The sequence below is a fragment of the Polypterus senegalus genome, chromosome 11, assembly GCF_016835505.1.
Source record: "Polypterus senegalus isolate Bchr_013 chromosome 11, ASM1683550v1, whole genome shotgun sequence".
Classification (NCBI taxonomy): Eukaryota; Metazoa; Chordata; class Cladistia; order Polypteriformes; family Polypteridae; genus Polypterus; species Polypterus senegalus.
Window position 1 is genome coordinate 25,144,372 of NC_053164.1, and position 23,621 is coordinate 25,167,992.

At 40.9% G+C, this 23,621-nt stretch overlaps 1 protein-coding gene across 1 annotated transcript in view; it reads right to left on the reverse strand.

Moving 5' to 3' along the window:
• LOC120538748 (cGMP-dependent protein kinase 1-like) overlaps window positions 1-23,621 on the reverse strand; it is a 156,671-nt gene that overhangs the window by 99,898 nt on the left and 33,152 nt on the right. The window contains exon 3 of the mRNA XM_039768184.1: window positions 12,824-12,990. Coding sequence (XP_039624118.1) covers window positions 12,824-12,990 — 167 coding nt within the window. The remainder of the gene's footprint in view (window positions 1-12,823; window positions 12,991-23,621) is intronic.

The window sequence follows — 23,621 nt, forward strand, 5'->3', positions numbered from 1 at the left end:
ATATGCGACAAAGTACTAAATATGACTGCTTTAACACTAGAATTACCAGAGCCTACGAAAAAACTCGTAAATCCGTCCCACTTTAAATCGCTTCTTAAAATCGTTCACAGCTCTCCACCAGCGTCTTTTCTCATCTAAATGTGCTGATAAAAATCAGGCTGCAAGCAGCCGGCTATTCCATCCCCCCACCGACTTAAGGTAAATCGTGTCATAAAATGATTTCTTTAAAACGTCGAATGTTATTTATTTGGCACGGACATGCTCAAAAAATACATGTGTAATGCCACAAAAACATGTGTAATGCCACAAAAAGTGCATGCAGACATGTCCGTGCCAAATAAATAACATTCGACGTTTTGAAGAAATCATTTTATGACACGATTTACCTTTATTTATTTACTTACTTCCTAAAGCCTAAAGTCACAAGTAGTGTGCAGAGGGCATGCTCAAAAAATACATGTGTAATGCCACGAAAAGTGCCTGCTGACACTTTAGTATGCAAGCAATGCACTCTTGCTCCGATGTAGAAGGGAGCTGAGTTTACCTCTGTTACAGTGCGTCTATGTGAAAAGATGTGGGGGTGTGGTGTGTTTGGGCTCGTGAACGCGGCTGAGATAATAAAACTGACTAAAAAAAAAACAAAGCTAACCTTTACAAGTATCATAAATTACACCGACAGTTACAGACTGAAATCAAATGTATGTTTTTATTCTATAATAGTAAGACTAAGAGCAGTTTACTTCTCAAAACGGAGTGGTGCAGGATCGAACTTGTGACCTTGTTGAGTCCCAGTCAGCAGCTGATTCTATTGCGCCACGGAGGCAGCCATAATAAACAGGTGTCAATGTCACATGTTAAGGCGGCTTTTTGTTTCTGCAGTTATATTTTTGAATAAAAGCGCAATTGTTGTGTTAGATTTGTAGCTTTTGTGAAAGTATTTGTTTGATACTTCAGGCTTCATACATTATATAGTTTATGCCTACATTTTGTCATCTACTAGTAGAATACAAAAAACGTTTCTGTTTTAACAATGTGTTTACACAGATTACTGTAGAAACGGAACAGACATGAAATGCGTGTGTTCCAAACAACGATCTATTATTTCCACTCTAAAACTCCACTTCACTCCCAGTAAATCAATCAAGGCATGAGCTGGGAGAGGTTTGTGCACGTTCGAAGTCGATGGACGGATGGAATAGCCGGCTACTTGCAGCTTTTCTTTTATCAGCACATTTAGATTAACAAAAGACGCTGGCGGAGAGGTGAGAACGGTTTTAAGAAGCGATTTAAGGTGGGATGGATTTACGAGTTTTTTCGTAGGCTCTGGTAATTCTAGTGTTAACAGACCTGACATTACTGTGTCCCAAACATTATGGTGCCCTGAAATGGGGGAACCATGTAGAAAAAGTGTAATGATGAAATGAATGTAAATATCCTAAAATGAAAGTCTGCAATGTACACTTTAATCATGATGCCTGTCACTTGCTTGATCTGTAGTTTTAAACTGTGGAGCAGAGGGGTAAATAAAGGAAAAATGTTTATTTGTCCTAAACACTATGGAGGGCACTGTATTTGTCATATAGGTAATATTTTGAAATGTTTCTATACCTTCCATATGTCAAATGCATGTATGTTAGATTTAAACAGTGACCCCCAACTGTCCCACTAGGAGTAATTGCGTGCCCTACAAAGGAGTGATATTTCATGCAGGGATGATCTGTGCCTTCCTTTGGATGCTGATTATATCCCAATTCTTTTATCTTTCAATTGGACTAACCAGGTTCAGGAAATGGATGGATGGGGTAGCTTGCAAGCCTCCGCCCAAGAAATGTTTACTATGACGAATATTCAAAAAAGCAGCTTACCCTTACGGGAAGTGCCCTGGTATTCGCCACATGTGTGCCACAATGGTCTGCTGTACACTCCACTGTTGATTTCTGCATTGAATGCTGGATGTTGTCTCACTCCATTGCAGAATACAAAGGGGCAGACAATGGAGGATAGGATTCCAAGAAGGTTTCTGGAAAATTGCAGAGTGGAGTGGACATCTATTTTTTAGTACTTGTATTTCCCACATTTAAGACGTCAGTGATTTGTAACTGAGTTGGGCCAGCTGGAGCTGACATGTGAAACAAGGAGTCAAGGAGCAGCAGCTGGCAAACTTGTGAACGTGCGCTGACAGATTTCTTTCATCTTCTGTCTCCAGGCTCTGCTGTGCCCTCAGGCATTTGATGTCTTTTCTTTGAATTTCGTCCCCTGTTGTGACATCATCATTGCTTTTCAGGTCAAGTGTGTGAGTGTGTCAGACATTGAGAGGATTCTTGCTAAAACAAATTTTCAGGCACTCCAGACAGTGAGATGTGTGGTCCACTACTGGATGGGAGAAGAGGGACAGGACAGCAGCAGGGCCCACCAAGGCACCAGATGGAGAGAAGTAACAGAACAAGTCATTATGTCAATGTGGGTGAAGGTGTTCTGGTTGATTACTGTGGGGCAGTGTTTAAGGCTTTGGACTTGAAACATTGAGGTTGTGGGTTCAAATCATGCCACTGACACTGTGTGACCCTGAGCAAGTCACTTCACCCACCTGTGCTCTAATTGGAAAAAGAAAAGAAATGTAACCAATTCTATCTCAAATATTGTAAGTTGCTTTGGATAGAGGCTTTGGCCAAATAAGTACAATTAAATATATTAGGTGCCTTTGAAGTGAAAGAGGCAGAGGTGGTCTGGGAAGATTGACACTAGAGCAGGGGTGTCAAACTTCAGGCCTGGAGGGCCACAGTGGCTGCAGGTTTTCATTTTAACCCTTTTTCTAATCGGTGACCAGTTTTCACTGCTAATTAATTTCTTTTCTCTTCATTTTAGTAGCCCTGTTTCTAAGGATTCAGTCCTTTGAATTATTTTCTTCATTAAATGACAGCCAAACAGAAATGAGATGTGAAACGGGCCAACAGATGACAAGCTAAATTGGGGCTTTAAACTCCAACCAATTTCACTCTGACCAGTTTCTTAATGAGAAGCTGATTCTTGTTGTTAATTAAACCTGTTATTTAATTCAGTGGCCTGTTGCTGCTCTCATTCTGCCACAGCAGACATTTCCAAAACTGTTGATTTTACTGTTTTTTCTAAGAAAACCATCAAAATGTTTTGGTGACCTGAAAATCAACTTTACCGATACCATCACCTTTACTTTCAGATATTGTGTAATGGGCACAGGTCATGTGGTGGCTTGTTTTGTGTCTCATTATTGTTTGGCTGCTAATTAAGGAAGAAGAAACAACTAAGGGGCCTGAGCAAGTTAATTAAAACTAAAGATAAAGAAGTTAATTAGCAGCAAAAACTGGTCACTAATAAAGAAGATGGTTAGAACGAAAACCTGCCGCCACTGCGGCCCTCCAGGACTGGAGTTTGACATCCCTGCACTAGAGGACTGGATCTTACATTATAGAGGGAATGAGGCCACAAAGAGTAGGTAGATATTTAGCAGCACACAGTCTCACCACATTAGGGCCATCTCACTCCGGGTTGACAGGGTTTGCTGTTCCAGGACAAGCATTTTGGGTTCTATTGTGCAGCATTGGTAACAAGGAGTGGTGTTGAGCTGATGAAGCTAACTGGTCTGTAGAGTGGCTGCTAATGCTATGGGTCCCTTCAGAAGTCTCACTCAGTCCTAGCTGAGATCACTACTGTGTCCTTTTTATTCCTTCTTCGCTTCTTGTTTTTACAGCAAATATTTCAAAACAACCTTTATGTGCCACATTTACATCTTTCATATTATTATCTTGCACCCACTACATTTTCTCCCCGTTTATGCTAGGTGGCAGCAATTGTTTGTAATATTGCAATCAAGAGTCAAAGTGAAGGCAGGAGAGCAAGCTAAAGTGAAAATCAGGAGGGCAGGAATCTAACAAACTACGTCCAGGATGTAAGGTAAAAAAAAAATCAGAGTGAAAGATTGGAACAAAAAGAATGAAAGCCAAAATAATACACAGAACTGGGCCCAAGCGAGACACGTAAATCAGGAGAGACAAGATTTCAAAAACAAAGAGCCTTGCGTCGAACAAACAAACTGGACATGGAGTTTTATTGGCTGAATCCAAACTTGAACAACCAGGGGGATTAGAAAATATAGTCAGTGAAATAACAGATGCTCTAAACTCACATTTCTTCTGAGGAAATATATAACCTCACAGCAGTAACAGGGACTACTAAGGAGGTACTGAACATTTTCAAACTTGTAGAGGGAGAAGTGCTGCTTAGATTAAATAGGCTGAAATCAAATAAATGACCAGGACCAGATCATATTTATCCTCCAGTTCTTAAGGTGGTCAGCTCATTCACCGGCCATTCTATTAGATGCACCTGATCAGCTGCTTGTTAACGCATACTTGTAATCAGCCAATCACAATGCAGCAGCTCAATGCATTTAGGCATGTAAACATTGTCAAGATGACATGCTGAAGTTCAAACCTAGCATCAGGATGGGGACAAAAGGTGATTTAAATTAATTTGATGGTTACTTCCAGCAGAATAACATACTATGTCACAAAGCTCAAATCATTTCAATCTGGTTTCTTGAAAATGACAATGAGTTCACTGTACTCAAATGCCTCCACAGTTACCAAATCTCAATCCCGTAGAGCACCTTTGGGATGTGGTGGAATGGGAGATTCACATTGTGGATGTGCAGCCGAGAAATCTGTAGCTACTGCATGATGTTATCATGTCGATATAGATCAAAGTCCCTGAGGAATGTTAGCAGTTCCTTGTTGAATCGATGCCATGGAGAAGTGTCGTAGTTCTAAAGGCAAAAGGGGGTCCAACCCAGCAAGCTGTACCTAATAAAGTGGCTGGTGAGTGTATATGAACCCTTGATGCATATTTTTAGAAAGTCACTATGCACTGGGGAAATTTTGACTGGACTAGCAAACATTATTCCATTAAATAAAAATGGTGACTGGGTAGATCCAAGCCATTACAGTCCAGTAAGCTTAATGTGCATCACAGAAAAATGAATGGAAGGAAGTTTTAAGGAAAGGTTTGAGGAGCACATGGCAAGGACAGAAGTTTAACTGAATAGTCAGCATGGGTTCAGAAAAGAGAGGATATGATTACCAACAAGCTGGAATTCTATGAGGAACCAACAAAAAGATATGATCAAGGTGGAGCTTATGATATTTATTATCTATCTGGACTTTCATTTGATTAGGTGCCACATGAGCGGTTGGGCATCAGGCTAAAAGAAGTTGGAAGGCATTGTGCGTAGATGGGAGCAGAATTGGCTCGGACACAGGAAGCAGAGGGTTATGGTGCGAGGAATCCTATCAGAATTAGCTGATGTTAAGAGTTGTGTCCAGCAAGGGTCAGTGCTGGGGCCTCTGCTATTTCAAACATATATACATGACTTGAAAGGCAATATACGAGGGACCTTCCTTTATGATGCAATTTTCTCAGCGTCATACCAACTTTTTAATGCCATCAGCATAAAATGTTTTTGGTTGAGCGCATAGCCACTGATGCACTGCTGATTTCATATCAGGGTTCTTTCTTCATTCCTCGTGGTCATGGTGATTTTCGAATATTTCAGTCCACTCACAGACGACTCTACAAGAGAGAACTTTATCCTCATACTGAGCACACATGTGGAGATGAATTTGGGCTCCCGGCACACCTTCTGCCCACAACAAACGTTAAGACAGAACGCTGTTCCTCTTTGGTGTAATTTATAAGTTTCACAGTCATCTTCACCACATGGTGACAACTCTTATACTAAACTGCAAGGGCAGCCATCTTGCCAGACAGAAATAGTCACATGACACTCTCAGACATGATCAATTACTATTCCTCCCGCCTTCACTTTTTCCAAAAAAAATATAAAAGTGTGGAAACTTTTTGAACGTCCCTCGTAAATAACAAGTTGGTTAAACTTACAGATGACACCAAGGTAGTTGATTTGACAGATAGTCTGGAATCCATTGAATTAGTAGAAGCACTTGAACAGCAGACATGCTTGGGCAGATTTGTGGCAGATGAAGTTTAAAGTAACTAAATAAAAAGTATTACACATAGGAAAAAAAAATGTTAAGCTTGAATACACAATGGGGGTCTGAAAATCAAACGTTGGTGAGAAGAATCAAAGGTTATGAGATGGATTTAGGAATTGTAGTGGACTCTAAGCTATCGACTTCCAGACAGTGTTCAGAAGTCATTAAGAAGTTCAACAGAATGTCAGGTTATATAGCGCCCTGATGTGAGGAGTTCAAGTCCAAGGAGGTTCTGCTGAAGCTTTATAACACACTGGTGAGGCCTCATCTGGAGTCCTGTGTGCAGTTTGGTTCTCCAGACTACAAAAAGGACATAGCAGAGCTGGAGAAGAGCGACTGGGCTGATTCCAGGACTACAGGGGATGAGTTATGAGGAAAGATTAAAAGAGATGAGCCTTTACAGTTTAAGCAAAAGAAGATTAAGAGGAGACCTAACTGAAGTGTTTAAAACTATGAAGGGAATTAGTCCAGTGGATCAAGTCTGTTATTTTAAAATGAGTTCATCAAGAACAGGGGGACACAGTTGGAAACTGGTAAACTTCTCAGAAATATTAGAAACCTTATTTTGCACAGAGAACCATAGACACCTGGAATAAGTGACCTATTAGTGTGGTAGACAGTTGGACTTTAGGGACGTTTGAAACGAAAGTTGATGTTTTTTTTAGAAAAATTAAGTAGGTAGAACTCACAAGCTTTGTTGGGCTGAATGGCCTGTTCTCATCTTAATTGTTCTAATGTTCACCACGATGATGTCAAGCCAAAGTGAGAGTTTGCCAGGCTTTTCATTGTTTTTATACAGGGAATGTGGGTAGGCAGGTTTTTCTACTTATGTACCCTAAGATATGTTCCTTGTAATATAATAATCATATTTTTTATAACACCATTCTCTAGGAAATACCATCACCACATACTTAATACCTTCCAGTGTTTCGATGTGTTTCTAAGTGCAGTGAATCTGAAGGAAAGACCACCTCTATAACAACATGGCCACACTGCCAGTCAGCCACAGAACAGGAAACATCAATGAACCTTTCATAAAGCATACTGGACATAAGCTGAAGCGTGTACCTTATCTTCCTGCTAAGGAACCCATTAGTACTAAAGCAGAGTACTGAGTGTACCTCAGTGAGAGTGATGAAGTGCACTCCAATGAACTGTACAGTATCAGCCATGCTCTTCTAATTGCAAAGCAGAGGCAGAAAGATAGGCTTCTGGGAGGTTTTTGATGAATTATTCTAATAAAGCCTGATGTTATGAACTGAAGTGGAGATGAAATGTTAATGGAGCAACTGCAAAAGAGTGTTGAGGCCTAATGGCAACACAAGGCAATGAAAGAAGACCGGCTTTCAAACACTCATACCCAGTTAATTAAACTCTCCAGCCCTCTTATCTTTCAGGTAACATCTTATCTATCTAAAGTACTGCACTAATAATGGGGGACCCCATCACATGCCTCTGTAGTGGTGGCATATAAACACAGAACAGGCCCATAGGAGATTCTTAATTGAATTAAAATTATTTTTATAAAGCACACTTCCATTTAGAAGCTCAGGGCACTATACACACATGATGTAAGTGACTGTCCATTTCATGGATCTTTCTTGCTATCTTAATGGAAGGCTCTTGAAATCTTGTGCAAGCTGCTCAGCTTTGTTTGTTACTTTATTTTAGGTTGTTATCAAAACAGCAAAGGTTTCAAGGCTCTGAAAAGAGGGGACAGTAATTCATGTAGCTAAAAACAAAAACCCTACAAACATAAATGACTTTATAACAGAGGCTCTGACATCACTGATTATGAAATCAATTAAAAACTTATATGGAGGATGCTAAAATAGAAAACTCAGGGTTTATGAGATCATTTCAATTTGTATGGCAGTCTAATAGCGGGACAGAGGATACCATGGTTACTTTACTTCATCTGTTGGAGGGCATCAAGACTCACACAAGGCTCCTGTTTGTAGACTTCTCATCAACTTCAGTCCCACCATCTTACAGAGGAACTTATAAAAGATTGTAATTTGGGCTTCAATTTTGTAGGGTGGCCGATTGACTTTTCAAGTCACAAGTGAAAGTTAATGGTTGACTGTCTGATGTGTTGTCCTCGTCAGATGTGTTCTATCAGATCTTTTGTACATTCACTACACTATGGATGTCACAGTGAATTTGAAAACAGGGTCATTTTAAAATATGCTGATGTCTCAGTGATTGTAGGCCTAATGAATGAGAATGAAGCCTGTGCTCATCCAGTGGTAGATGATTTTGTTAACTGGTGTGATGAGTCTTTTCTATAACTAAATGCTATAAAAAACTAAAGAACTGTTAGTCAGGTCTAGAAGAAGCAGCATTCATTCACAAGAAACAGTCATCAAAGTCCAAGCAGTGAAGATATTTGAAAGTTATAAATATCTGTGGAAAATTATAAACTCAAATTCCACTTTTAATGAAAATACAGAAGACATCTGAAAAAGTGGACAGCAGCACCTCCACTGTCTAAGAAAGACGAGTCTTTTTAGTGTGAGTTCTATCATTAGGTCATTCTTTTAGAAATCTTGTATTGAGTCCTAGATAGATAGATAGATAGATAGATAGATAGATAGATAGATAGATAGATAGATAGATAGATAGATAGATAGATAGATAGATAGATAGATAGATAGGAAAGGCACTATATGATAGATAGATAGATAGATAGATAGATAGATAGATAGATAGATAGATAGATAGATAGATAGATAGATAGATAGATAGATAAATCCGAACACATTTCTCCAGTTTTAATGTCACTACACTGGTTACCTGTGTCTTTCGGAATTGACTTTAAAATACTGCTTATGGTTTATAAAGCCTTAAATAATCTCGCTCCATCTTATATATCGGAATGCCTGACACGTTATATTCCAAATCGTAACCTTAGATCTTCAAATGAGTGTCTCCTTAGAATTCCAAAAGCTAAACTTAAAAGAAGTGGTGAGGCGGGCGGCCTTCTGCTGTTATACACCTAAAATCTGGAATAGCCTGCCAATAGGAATTCGCCAGGCAAATACAGTGGAGCACTTTAAAACACTGCTGAAAACACATTACTTTAACATGGCCTTTTTATAACTTCACTTTAACTTAATCCTGATACCCTGTATGTTCAATTCTTCATAATAATTATTCACAGTGGCTCCAAAATCCATACTGACTCCAACTCTCTCTTCTATTTCTTTTTCCAGTTTCTTTGTGGTGGCGGCCTGCGCCACCACCACCTACTCAAAGCATCCTGATGCACCAACATGATGGACTGAAAGCCAGAAGTCCACGTGATCATCATCATCAGGTCCTTACATGAAAACCCTAAATACAAAGAGGACTGTTTGATTTATGTTAGGTAGATTGCCCAGAGGGGACTGGGCGGTCTCTTGGTCTGGAACCCCTACAGATTTTATTTTTTTCTCCAGCTTTTGGAGTTTTTTTTTTGTTTTTTCTGTCCACCCTGGCCATCTGACCTTACTTTTATTCTATGTTAATTAATGTTGACTTATGTTTATTTTTTATTGTGTCTTCTAATTTTCTATTCATTTTGTAAAGCACTTTGAGCTACATTTTTTTGTATGAATATGTGCTATATAAATAAATGTTGATAGATAGATAGATAGATAGATAGATAGATAGATAGATAGATAGATAGATAGATAGATAGATAGATAGATAGATAGTGTCAGAGGTGGCTGGGTCGGGACAACCAGAAGGACCGGAGGAGGGCTTGCGCCTTCCCCAGACCATCTGGGGGCGACCGCCCTGGTTCCTTTGGGGGCCACAGGTACAGAGCTTTGAAGCTCCACCCTGTAGGGGCCCGTGGTCGCCGCCAGGGGGCGCCTCCATGCCTTTGGAGCCCTGGACCTCAGCACTTCTGCCACACCAGGAAGTGCTGGGGGGAAGAGGAGCAGGGACACCCGGAGTGGTGTCTGGTCCGGCTACCACGATAGATAGATAGATAGATAGATAGATAGATAGATAGATAGATAGATAGATAGATAGATAGATAGATAGATAGATAGATAGATAGATAGATAGATAGATAGATAGATAGATAGGCACTATATATTTTAGATCATGCAAGACAAATAGATAAGTATATAAATGAAATTAAGCATAGCACCACTGCTAACTTTTATGTCATCTCTCTCTTTCGAAGGGGAAGTGAAAAACTTGGGAGGACCACTGCTGTAATTTTCCTGCTGGCCAAAACCTCAGTTCATATTGACAAGAACTGCCAGAAGTTGGCATTCACTCAAGGAACAGCTAAGGAGGAACACGGAGCACAGATATTACAATTGTGGCACGACCAGTATTTTTTTTTCACTTATTTCCCTGTCTTTGCTTACATTTACAACAGATAGACTGAACTATACTTGTCTGCAGGGAAAAAAATGGGCTTTTAACAGAAGCTCTTTAAATAAAGAAATACATAAATAAATAGATGGTGTGGACTGTCCCCGGCAGTTTATCCGGGCCAAGTCCCCCAAGCCACCAGATGGAGCCCTCCCTGCAGTATGGAGGTGCCCCTAAGACCAGCAGGGGGTCATGGACTTTGTAGTTTTTATCCTCAGCCCTGCTGGATACCACAGGGGCCACATGAGGGAGCTGCAGGGAGGACCAAAGACTTCTTTTTGCCCTATGCCCTGGTGAAAAAAAGGACTTTTATCTGACCCGGAAGAGATAGGGAATTATGGACTGAAGGATGAGAAACACTTCCGTGTCAGGAACTATAAAAGGATTGTGGGAGCTCCCAGACGGCGAGCTGAGCTGGGTGGTAGGAGGGCAACGTGTCTGGGAGTGGAGGATTGTGATTATTCTGATTTGTTATTGGTTTATTTATGAATAGGGTGGAGTGGAGGGTGCTTGGTGCATATTATTAATTTAATAAAAAGAATAATTGTGGCACTTTTATCAGGTGTTTGGCATGGTACCTGAGGGTTCAAGGGAGCGCTAGCGCCCCCTACTGCTACAATGGATAGTCATTGCATGCAAGGGATATGCAAAAAAGTCCTAAATATGACAACTTTAATAGACTGTCCCAAACATTATGGTGCCCTGAAATGGGGCGACCATGTAGAAAATGTGCTGTCAGTTTCTACATGGTGTGAGCGAAAACTACGCTAATAGCCTCAAATGAAAGTCTGCAATGATCACATATCAAGTGTTTGATTTGTAATTTTAAACTGTGAAACAGAAGGGTAAATCAAGTAAAAATGTGTCTTTGTCCCAAACATAATGGAGGGCATCTATAGCACCTCCCTACAAGCAGAATTATCAAAAGGTGTTTTGCAAGAACAGGTCGTTCCAGCCCTGGCTTGTGGGGGCTTGATCCTATCCAGGTAGCGCCAACTGTATGGCAAAAACCAAACCTGGGTGGCATTTCAGTCAGATTTATAGTACAAATATTTCCTCATTCTTTCTATAAGTATAGAGGTTATGATTAAGTCACTTGCTGAAAGTCACATAGTCAAAAACTGATTCTATGACTTTTCCGCTTATAATTCAGCTACTTATGCTTTGATGGTGGTGGATCGGGTAAAATTGGAAAAACTAAAGAAATAAAAAAATTAATTCAAATTAAATTGTGGACTGTCACAGACGTGTGAGTAGGAGGCAGCTAAAGGGCCTGAGTAATAATAATTCCACGCCAGACCAGGGGGCGGTGGGGTGCACTGACTGTCTCTCTCAGTTCCTTGCAGACCTTTCTCAGTAAATCCCACCTGCTTCCGGCTCCTCTGATGATGTCACTTCCACTTCTGGCGCGCCTGATGACGTCACTTGCACTTCCGGCACTGAGGATGATGTCACCTCCAGTTCCGGCGGCTCCGACGACATCACTTCCGGGTCTGTTGCTGATGACATCACTTTCTGTACTGCCTAATAAAGACGCCATCTTTACTGCAACACCCTCAGTTCTGTTTTGGACTCGGAACATCTGTGAACATCTATGTTCTAATTTAAGCCTATTTTGCGGCCAATATATGGGTAGCTGCCACAAACCTTCATGATGTCTTTGACTCATTTGTGTGACAGGACATTACTCCAGAAACTGCACCCCTTTCTTCTACCACCATCCAAAGCCCAGACCTAAACTGCCCAGACCTCCAACTGCCTACGAGCAAGGGCTGGTATGAAGGGTGAATGGTAATAGAAATAATGAATGCCAACAACATCTCACCAATCAGGATATTCATTTGAGAAGGCACATTTGCTGGGGTTTGTGTATATTTGCTCTGCTTCCATATTTCAAATAAGTGTCTATTTGTGTGCTGACAGGTAATTTGAATTCAGTTCAATTCAATTTATTCTTATAAAGTGCACTTCCACTTATGAGCTCAGCATGCTATGCACTATTAGAAGTAGAAATGTCTGACATGCATCTGCATTCGGAGCACTGTTCGATTTCACTTATTGAAGCCCTGCTTGCCATATCATGTAATTCAATAAATGGTAATCTTTTTCTTCCATTAAAAAGCAATTTGCCTAGGTTCTTTTTTTAAAGAAAATGTTTTCACTGAAAACATTAAATTGGAATTTCAGAATGGCTGCTACGTTTAAACCTGATGTTTCCAAATAGAGTGTCTGAATACACGAGAACGGGAAGCTCTGCCCATAAACAGGAGTGCAATGCTCTGTGCACATCAACCATTTGCCTTCCTCTTTCATTATTGTTCAGTTACAGCCAAATGTGTTCAATGAGAAGATCCTGATGACAAAATGTTTGCATGTAAAGATATAAATATGCTATGGGGTCTCACCTTCCATCACATACACCAGCGAGCCAACGTCTCCTTCCTTGATGATGCAACTTCCTTGATTATACTCAACAGGGTACATGCAGTCCACAATCTCCAGAATCTGAGACATCTCCAGGTTCTTCATGAAGTCATTGTCCAGGATTGCAGCTTTGATTAACTCCTGAGACCTGAAAGAAAAGCCAGTGTCCAGAGATGACCTGCAGAAAGCTGACATTTTCTTTTTGTTGCCATCCTATTAAGGTTTTGACTTTGGAGCTACTGAATTTATGGTGTACAATAGTTTTGGAGGCCATACCACTAGAGCGGGTAAGAGACAAGCCACTGTAGCATAATAAAAAGAATGGAAAAAGGGGTGAAAGGAAAAACACAAAACAAAGAAGATGCCAACCAAAACGTGTTGTCAAAAACATGCAAAAATCCAGTATCTCTAAATTGACAAGGGGGAAAAGCTCAAGGCTTTGAATTTTGACGTTCTCCCAATCTCCTGGATCATGGACTATCTGGCCAACAGACAGCAGTTTGTGAGGCTCAGGGGCTGTGTGTCAGAACTGGTGTTGTGTAATATTGGAGCACCTCAGGAAACCATCCCACCTCCATCTTCACCTTCTACACAATAGATTTCCAGTACAATAGCAGCACTTGCCACTAACAGAAATTTTCAGACTCATCCATCAAAGGCTGCATTAATAATACAGGAAGGTTGTGGGGGACTTTGTCTTGTGGTGAAGGGACAACAACTTGTAACTCAACATCAGCAAGATGAAAGAGCTGGTGGTGGACTTCTGGCATGCCAAGAAGCCTCAAAGACCAGTCACCATTTAGAGGGAGGATGTGTAAGTTCTGCAGAGTACGTGGTGGTTCACAGAAACATAAAACTGGACTGACCTGACAACACAGTGGCACTGGACAAGAAGGGCCACGGAAGTCTGGACTTCCCAAAAGAGATTAACATCTTTTGACGTGTGCCACAAGCTGCTGGAAATGTTCTACCAGTCCATAATAGTCAGTGTGATGTTCTATGCTGTAGTTTCCTGGGGAAGCATCTTAAGCTTAAAAAAAATGGTTTATGGAAAATTCGCTCCTCACATTTCACCCCCCACATTTTGCCCCCACTACATTTCACCTCCATGATATTTCTCCCCCACCCTAGTAACTTCTAATACCCACACCCAGACGTTTTGAGTGTTGAAAGTTTCTAGAAAAAATAAAGTGAATAATCGTTCTTAACGTTCAAAAATTTTAATTTAAACATTTTTGTAGCAAAATGATAAAAAAATTAGCAATAGTGCATCACTTAAATGAAACACTCTGTAAACATATATACATTTTTATTTCGATTAACCGAATCCAAATGATTTTACAGTGGAACATGATGATCTGTGAGTCATATAAGAACACTACCTGAGTGAACTTTTTTATTTTCAATGTTGGGTAAGGTTTATTACATTTTTAATTGCAATTATAGATACTGTATGTACATAAATACCGGGGCAAAATATAGTGGTGGCGAAATGTGTGGGGGGAGTCAAAATTACCCGAGGCGAAATGTGGGGGGCAACTTATCTGGATGCCAAAAAAACACAATGCCTGAACAAACTTATCAGGAAAGCCTCCTCTATCACAGGACAAAACCTGGAGCTGTTGTGGAAATGAGGATGGTGGCAAAATTAGATGACGTTATGAAAAATCCCTTCCATCCCCTCCAGGAGGTGCTATCTTGGAGCACTTTTAACTACAGGCTCATTCCACCACGACACGCTACAAGAGCCTCTGGGGGTCTTTTGTGCCCACTGTTATCAAGCAATTTAATGTTACCTCTGATGTACTTGTTAAGTTCATTTTCAAATATCTGCATATTTATTTATTTTATTTATCGATCAGTCGATTGATTGATTGATTGTTTTATCTGTCCTTTGAGTCTGCATTTTTGTTGTTGTATGCATTTGAATTTCCCATTGGGATTAATAAAGTTTATCTAATCTATCTAATCTAATCTCTATATGTTTGAACTAGCTACTTGAACCAAAAAGATGTGTTTATTATCCAGACATTTTGACACCAGCACTACTGTGGCATCATTTTGAATAGCAACACTGTGATGGTGAATGAAAAAGTGGAAATGATGGTGCAATAACTCCCAAGATGGGGATGTATGTGAAACAAAACAATATTAATCAAATTAGACAATATCTGCATATTCAGGGGCAGGACGCATCTAAGCTGTTATGAAAAATGGCACATTGCATATTTTTATTTACTTCATCCAAGAGTCAGTTGTTACATTTTGTAATATTCAAAAGCAAAAGCGATAATAGAATGCAATTCCATTTGTTGGTAGATGACATTAAATGTGTGGTTTTAAACAGCATGTTATAATGAAGTTAAAAATGGAGCACAAAGAGGTTTGAGGTGTCTCCATGACTTTCATACACAGCAGACCGCAATTCAGGTGATGTGAAAATGGCATTGACTGATGTGTGTCAATGGTGGAGGGTCTGTGACTAATTGTTATTCAATTTCCCTAAACATACCATTGTTGAAAGTAGAATCCAATTATTAGAAATTGAAAGCTACCTATTAATACAAAATGTCCAATACTAGCATAAATCAGTATCAATATTACCCTATGAAAGGAGAAAAGAAACTAAAGATGAGCTCCCCATCTTGCTATTAATATTACTTAAAACACAATAATTCATTAAACTGGTATAAATACAGTGCATCCGGAAAGTATTCAAAGCGCATCACTTTTTCCACATTTTGTTATGTTACAGCCTTATTCCAAAATGGATTTAATTCATTTTTTCTACACAAAACACCCCATAATGACAACGTGAAAAAAGTTTACTTGAGGTTTTTGCAAATTTATTAGAAATAAGAAAACTGAGAAATCACATGTACATAAGTATTCACAGCCTTTGCTCAATATTTTGTCGATGCACCTTTGGCAGCAATTACAGCCTCAAGTCTTTTTGAATCTGATGCCACAAGCTTGGCACACCTATCCTTGGCCAGTTTCACCCATTCCTCTTTGCAGCACCTCTCAAGCTCCATCAGGTTGGATGGGAAGCGTCACTGCACAGCCATTTTAAGATCTCTCCAGAGATGTTCAATCAGATTCAAGTCTGGGCTCTGGCTGGGCCACTCTTAGACATTCACAGAGTTGTCCTGAAGCCACTTCTTTGATATCGTGGCTGTGTGCTTAGGGTCGTTGTCCTGCTGAAAGATGAACCGTCGCTCCAGTCTGAGGTCAAGAGCGCTCTGGAGCAGGTTTTCATCCAGGATGTCTCTGTACATTGCTGCAGTCATCTTTTCTTTATCCTGACTAGTCTCCCAGTTCCTGCAGCTGAAAAACATCCCCACAGCCTGATGCTGCCACCACCAAGCTTCACTGTAGGGATGGTATTGGCCTGGTGATGAGCGGTGCCTGGTTTCCTCCAAACGTGACGCCTGCCATTCACACCAAAGAGTTCAATCTTTGTCTCATCAGACCAGAGAATTTTATTTCTCATGGTCTGAGAGTCCTTGTGCCTTGTGCCAGTCCTGAGGCTGCCATGTGCCTTTTCCTAAGGAGCGGCTTCCGTCTGGCCACTCTACCATACAGGCCTGATTGGTGGATTGCTGCAGAGATGGTTTACCTTCTGGAAGGTTCTCCTCTCTCCACAGAGGACCTCTGGAGCTCTGACAGAGTGACAATCGGGTTCTTGGTCACCTCCCTGACTAAGGCCCTTCTCCCCCGATCACTCAGTTTAGATGGCCAGCCAGCTCTAGGAAGAGTCCTGGTGGTTTTGAACTTCTTCCACTTACGGATGATGGAGGCCACTGTGCTCATTGGGACCTTCAAAGCAGCAGAGATTTTTCTGTAACCTTCCCCTGATTTGTGCCTCGAGACAATCCTGTCTCGGAGGTCTACAGACAATTCCTTTGACGTCATGCTTGGTTTGTGCTCTGACATGAACTGTCAACTGTGGGACCTTCTATAGACAGGTGTGTGCCTTTCCAAATCATGTCACATCAACTGAATTTACCACAGGTGGACTCCAGTTAAGCTGCAGAAACATCAGATGATCAGGGGAAACAGGATGACACCTGAGCTCAATTTTGAGCTTCATGGCAAAGGCTGTGAATACTTATGTACATGTGATTTCTCAATTTTTTTATTTTGAATAAATTTGCAAAAATCTCAAGTAAACTTTATTCACGTTGTCATTATGGGGTGTTGTGTGTAGAATTCTGAGGAAAAAAATGAATTTAATCCATTTTTTAATAAGGCTGTAACAACAAAGTGTGGAAAAAGTGATGCGCTGTGAATACTTTTCAGATGCACTGTAAGTAAGAAATTAGAAAAGGAATTGATTTATTGTGTAATATGAATTGTACACAATAAGCAAAGAAGATTAGAGGCTTGTCTCAATTATCCTTGTATATTTGGGGCTGTGTGCCAGAGATCAGGGTCTTAAGCCAGTGAACCCCCCCAACTTCCTGACGCTACTGTCCATTTAACCCGTCCTGTGTTTGGATCACTTAGGGCAGCTGCGCCTTTATCATGTTATTACTTCAAACACCATTTAGCTGCAGGTTGATAACGTTGGTTTTTTTTAATTTTTTTTTTTTAACAATAACCTGAAGATAATATTGTTCAATCAATCCAGCCTTATACATGCCTACATGACTGCTTTTCCTCTTCCATTTATTTCCAGACTTATGCTCTATTAGTTAAATTACCTAAAGAAGCAGGACGAGGGCGCAGCTGTGTGAGTTGTTTCTGCACACGCACTCTCCCTGGCGTCTTGACTCGCTTGCATTGAGAACAGAGCGGATATCAGGCAAGTAAAAAGAGGAAAATATACAAAACATACAATATACTGTTAGGTCCATAAATGTTTGAATAGAGACAACTTTTTTCTAATTTTGGTTCTGTACATCACCACAATGAATTTTAAACGAAACAACTCAGATGCAGTTGAAGTGCAGACTTTCAGCTTTAATTCAGTGTGGTGACAAAAAGATTGCATAAAAATGTGAGGCAACTAAAGTATTTTCTTAACACAATCCCTTCATTTCAGGGGCTCAAAAGTAATTGGACAATTGACTCAAAGGCTATTTCATGGGCAGGTGTGTTCAAGTCCGTCGTTATGTCTTATCAATTAAGCAGATAAATGGCCTGGAGTTGATTTGAGGTGTGGTGCTTGCATGTGGAAGATTTTGCTGTGAACAGACAACATGCGGTCAAAGGAGCTCTCCATGCAGGTGAAAGAAGCCATCCTTAAGCTGCGAAAACAGAAAAAAAAACATCCGAGAAATTGCTACAATATTACGAGTGGCAAAATCTACAGTTTGGTACATCCTGAGAAAGAAAGCAAGCACTGGTGAACTCAGCAACGCAAAAAGACCTGGACGTCCACGGAAGACAACAGTGGTGGATGATCACAGAATCATTTCCATGGTGAAGAGAAACCCCTTCACAACAGCCAACCAAGTGAACAACACTCTCCAGGGGTGGCGATCGATATCCAAGTCTACCATAAAGAGAAGACTGCATGAAAGTAAATACAGAGGGTGCACTGCAAGGTGCAAGCCACTCATAAGCCTCAAGAATAGAAAGGCTAGATTGGACTTTGCTAAAGAACATCTAAAAAAGCCAGCACAGTTCTGGAAAAACATTCTTTGGACAGATGAAACCAAGATCAACCTCTACCAGAATGATGGCAAGAAAAAAGTATGGAGAAGGCGTGGAACAGCTCATTATCCAAAGCATACCACATCATCTGTAAAACACGGTGGAGTCAGGCAGTGTGATGGCTTGGGGGTGCATGGCTGCCAGTGGCACTGGGACACTAGTGTTTATTGATGATGTGACACAGGACAGAAGCAGCCGAATGAATTCTGAGGTGTTCAGAGACATACTGTCTGCTCAAATCCAGCTAAATGCAGTCAAATTGATTGGGCGTCGTTTCATGATACAGATGGACAATGACCCAAAACATACAGCCAAAGCAACCCAGGAGTTTATTAAAGCAAAGAAGTGGAAAATTCTTGAATGGCCAAGTCAGTCACCTGATCTTAACCCAATTGAGCATGCATTTCACTTGTTGAAGACTAAACTTCGGACAGAAAGGCCCACAAACAAACAGCAACTGAAAGCCGCTGCAGTAAAGGCCTGGCAGAGCATTAAAAAGGAGGAAACCCAGCATCTGATGATGTCTATGAGTTCAAGACTTCAGGCTGGCATTGCCAGCAAAGGGTTTTCAGCTAAGTATTAGAAATGAACATTTTATTTCCAGTTATTTAATTTGTCCAATTACTTTTGAGCCCCTGAAATGAAGGGATTGTGTTAAAAAAATGCTTTAGTTGCCTCACATTTTTATCGTTTTGTTCACCCCACTGAATTAAAGCTGAAAGTCTGCACTTCAACTGCATCTGAGTTGTTTCATTTAAAATTCATTGTGGTAATGTACAGAACCAAAATTAGAAAAAACTTGTCTCTGTCCAAATATCTATGGACGTCACTGTATACTGCCTTCATGAGGCAGCAAAAGAATATGAAGTGAGTGACGCATACAAGCATATTCATAAGTGCAGCTACTGTGGAAACAAAGCACACGGCGTAAAAAGTCAATGTTCAGCTAAAGGAAGACAGTGTAAAAAATGTGGTAAATTGAACCACTTCACTAAAGTTTGCAGGACTGGGAAAGGTAAACCTGTGCATGCAGTGTGTGATGTCTCAGATAAAGAGGAAGACGAGCTGATTATTGATGCAGTAAGAAAAGAACAACCCTCTGAAGCTGAACAAGCCTTTGTAGACATATCAATAGGAAAGCATGGTGTAAAGCTTAAGTTTAAATTAAGTTCTGTGAACGCTGGCCCTGGCACAGACAGACGGACAGCATATTTTCACCCACACACCGTTTATTTAAAATAATATTATTTACAAATTGCTCACGTGCACCCCCAGTGCCTTCTTGCACCGATTTCCCCAATGTCCAGGCCCACAGTCTCTTGTGCCTTCCTGGCCGCCTCCCGTCCTCTCTCTCCAGCTCTGTCTGCTTCCTCCAGACGTCCACCGCTGACTGGAGGGAAGCGGCCCCTTTTATGGGAACCCGGATGGGCTCCAGCTGCTTCCCGGCACTTAACGGTGGCCACACCCCTGTGTGGCGGAAGTGCCGGCTGCGCACCCGGAAGCCGTCCGTGTCTCCCCGGTCGTCTTCCCCCCGGCACTTCCTGGTGTGGCGGAAGTGCCGGGCTCCCGGGATAAACAGGCACTGGGGTGCCGCTTGGCGGTGGCCACGGGTCCCTGTAGGGCTGGGCTTCAAAGCCCCCTACCCGAGGCCCCCTGCATAACCAGGGCGGACGCCCCCACTCGGTCTGGAGGAGGCACACGCCCTCCTCTGGTCCTCTAAGGCGTCCCGGCCGGGCTCCAGCCCCGGCCGAGGATCACACGGGATACACCGGCATCGGGGCGCCGCCTGGCGGTGACCACGGGCCCCTACAGGGTAGGGCGTCCATACCCTCGACCCGTGGTCCCCAACAGAACCAGGACGGACACCCCCTCGCGGCCTGGAGGAGGCACAAGCCCTCCTCACGTCCTCCTGGGCAGGGACCACAGTTCATAGACACCCTGCTGCTAAATAGGCAAATCCACAACTTAATACCAGGAATGCCTGTTAAACATCTTAGATTCACGAGTACCGATTTGGGTAGTGAACACTTCGATAAATGAAACCTGTTATCTTTACAACGGTTGACAAACACGGAATGTAACTTGAACACAACACATTTTTCAAATACGAACCTGATTGAAAGAAATAATGATAATCAAATCCTTGATGACAGCAACACTCATAACACTCACAAAACAATTACTGTATATTGACAATCATGTTATGTTATTTTTAAAATGTTCCCTTTTCTTTTTCATAACTTCTTTAACACACTACTTCTCTGCTGCGAAGCGCAGGTATTTTGCTAGTATAGAATAATTTCTCAACTGAAACCCTCCACCTGCGTCCTTGATCCAATACCAACAAGTCTTTTCAAAGAAGTATCTGGAGTGCTAATTGATAGTATTCTTGACATAATAAACTCATCATTAGATACGGGGGTCTTCCCAGACTTAAGACTGCTGTTGTTAAACCCCTGCCAAGAGCAGCGTTTGGAGGTGGCAAGTGTTCAAGAGGCCCCCTTTTGAGGTCCACGTGTCCCATTTGAGCAGATTTGTCAAATTATATTCTCCAGTATATATACGTATATTTGAGATGCATCCAAGAAGATCCCTTTTAAAATCCCTCTTCAAGGTCAAATTCCGTACATGTACGTCTTTGAAAACATTTCATATTCCACCTTCATCGCTTGAAAAGGGTCGCCAGTATAATCCTTTCTTAAAATAGGTGTAGCCCAATATTTGCTGGGGTGGCTTCTCCTATCTATAGAAAAAGACATTGCATCCAGATTAGACTACGAAGATGTCATCAATGACTTTTCCAATCAGAAGGCAAGAAGAGTGGTTTTTCATCTCTGAACCTGGAAACCGGTAAGAGATTTCATGATGATGCCTCTATGTTAATTTCACACTTCCTGTTGAAACACTGAAACTCACATTTCATTTGTAAACCATAAACATGTCTGAATATTAATGCACAAAAACATGTTTCGCTAATGATAACCAGCTGACATGACATCAGTGTAAGTTATGACAATGACATCCAGCATGTCGAGACTCAGAGTATACTTGCAATTTGGGTACTTTTCTAGAAGGGGCCCTGCTAATGTCGCATTATACCGCATCACCTTTCGCACTGTCGTGGTATTGTCATGAATTAGGAATTGTACTTTTTAAATAGATTATATCATTATATTTTGATAGTCCGCATGTTATCTTGGAAAAATTTAGCTGAATACTGTAATGCGAAAATCTGGTGTATGTTAATATAAATTTTATTAAACTTGCATGCAGGTTTATACAGTCCACACATACCGGTAACAGCGTTTGACGTAACTGGCCCCACGTGGGGTTGGCCAGGCACCCGCATACCCCTAAGGCCGCCTCTGACCCCGCTCAAGAAAAACAATCTTGACTCCTTTCTTTTTGACAATTTGACAATTTTAGACCTATTTCTAACCTGAATTTCTTAAGTTAAATCCTAGAGAAGGCAGTCATTATGCAGCTAAATGCCCACCTCAATAAACATGCTATTCTTGATAAGTTCCAGTTGGGTTTCAGAACAAATCACAGTACAGAAACTGAACTCGTTAAAGTAGTCAATGGCTTGCGGCTGTTTATCTGTTCTCATCCTCTTAGATCAGAGTGCCGCATTTGATACCATTGATCACAATATTCTTAGAAATCGCCTTAGTCAATGGGTGGGCCTCTCTGGCAGTGTCTTAAATTGGTTTGAGTTCTACCTGGTAGATAGAAAATTCTTTGTTAGTTGTGGTAATTATACTTCAAAGACACATGATATTCTATATGGTGTTCCACAAGGATCTATTCCTGGGTCCACTGCTTTTTTCAATTTACATGCTTCCATTAGATCAGATTATCTCAAGGCATAATGTGAGCTACTACAGCGAGGCTGACGACACACAACTGTATTTATCAAAAGCGCCTGATGACCCAGACTCTCTTGATTCACTGGCACGATGTCTTACTTGTGTTTCTGAATGGAGGAGTAGTAATTTTCTCAAACTAATTAAGGAGAAAACAGAAAAGTTAGTGATTGGCAAAAATGGATAAAATGAGGGTATTAGAAATAAACTTGATCCATTAGGCTTAAAGTAAAGAATGTATAGGTAACTATTCACTCTGACCTGAATTTTATATCACATATTAATCAGATTACTAGGACAGCATTTTTTCACTTAAGAAATATAGCAAAAGTTAGATCCCTTATAACTTTGCAAAATGTGGAAAAATAGGTTCACAGTTTTGTTTTTAATCAACTAGATTACTATAACACACTCCTCTCGGGACCACCCAAGAAAGACATCAATCGGTTAGAATGAGTGCAGAATGCAGCTGCTAGAATCTCAACTAGGAAACGAAAATCTGACTACATCGCTCCAGTTTTGATGTCACTACATTGGTTACCTGTGTCATTTAGAACTGACTATAAAATACTGCTTATGGTTTACAAAGCCTTAAATGATCTCGCTGCATTCTATATTTCACAATGCCTTTCATCTTTTACTCCAAATCATAACCTCATATCTTCAAATGACCTTCTGCTTAGAATTCCAAGAGGTAAACTTAAAAGAAGTGGTGAGGCGGCCTTCAGCTGTTATGCACCTAAAATCTGGAATAGCTTACTGATAGAAATTCACCAGGCTAATACGGTGGAGCACTCATTATTTTAACATGGCTTTCTCATAGCTTCATCTTAGTTTAATCCTGATATTCTGTACATTTATTTAATTATTATTATCATTCATGGTGGCTCCTCAATCTGTACTAACCCCTACTTTCTTTGCTGTTCTTTTTCGAGTTTTCTGTGTTGGCAATCTGCGCCACCACCACCTGATCAAAGCACCTTGATGTCCCTACATTGATGGAAAGAAGGCCAGAGGACCAAATGACCGTTATCATCTAATTCTGTTCATGTGAAGCCTGAAAACCATGAGGACTAATTGAGATCATTGATGTTAGGTAGAATTCCTAGTGGGGGGGCTTGGTGGTCTCGTGGCCTTGGAACCCCTACAGATTTTGTGTTTTTTTTTTTCTGTCCTCCCAGCCATCAGACCTTACTTTATACTTTAATATTTAGTATTGTCAGTCAGTCATTATCCAACACGCTACATCCCA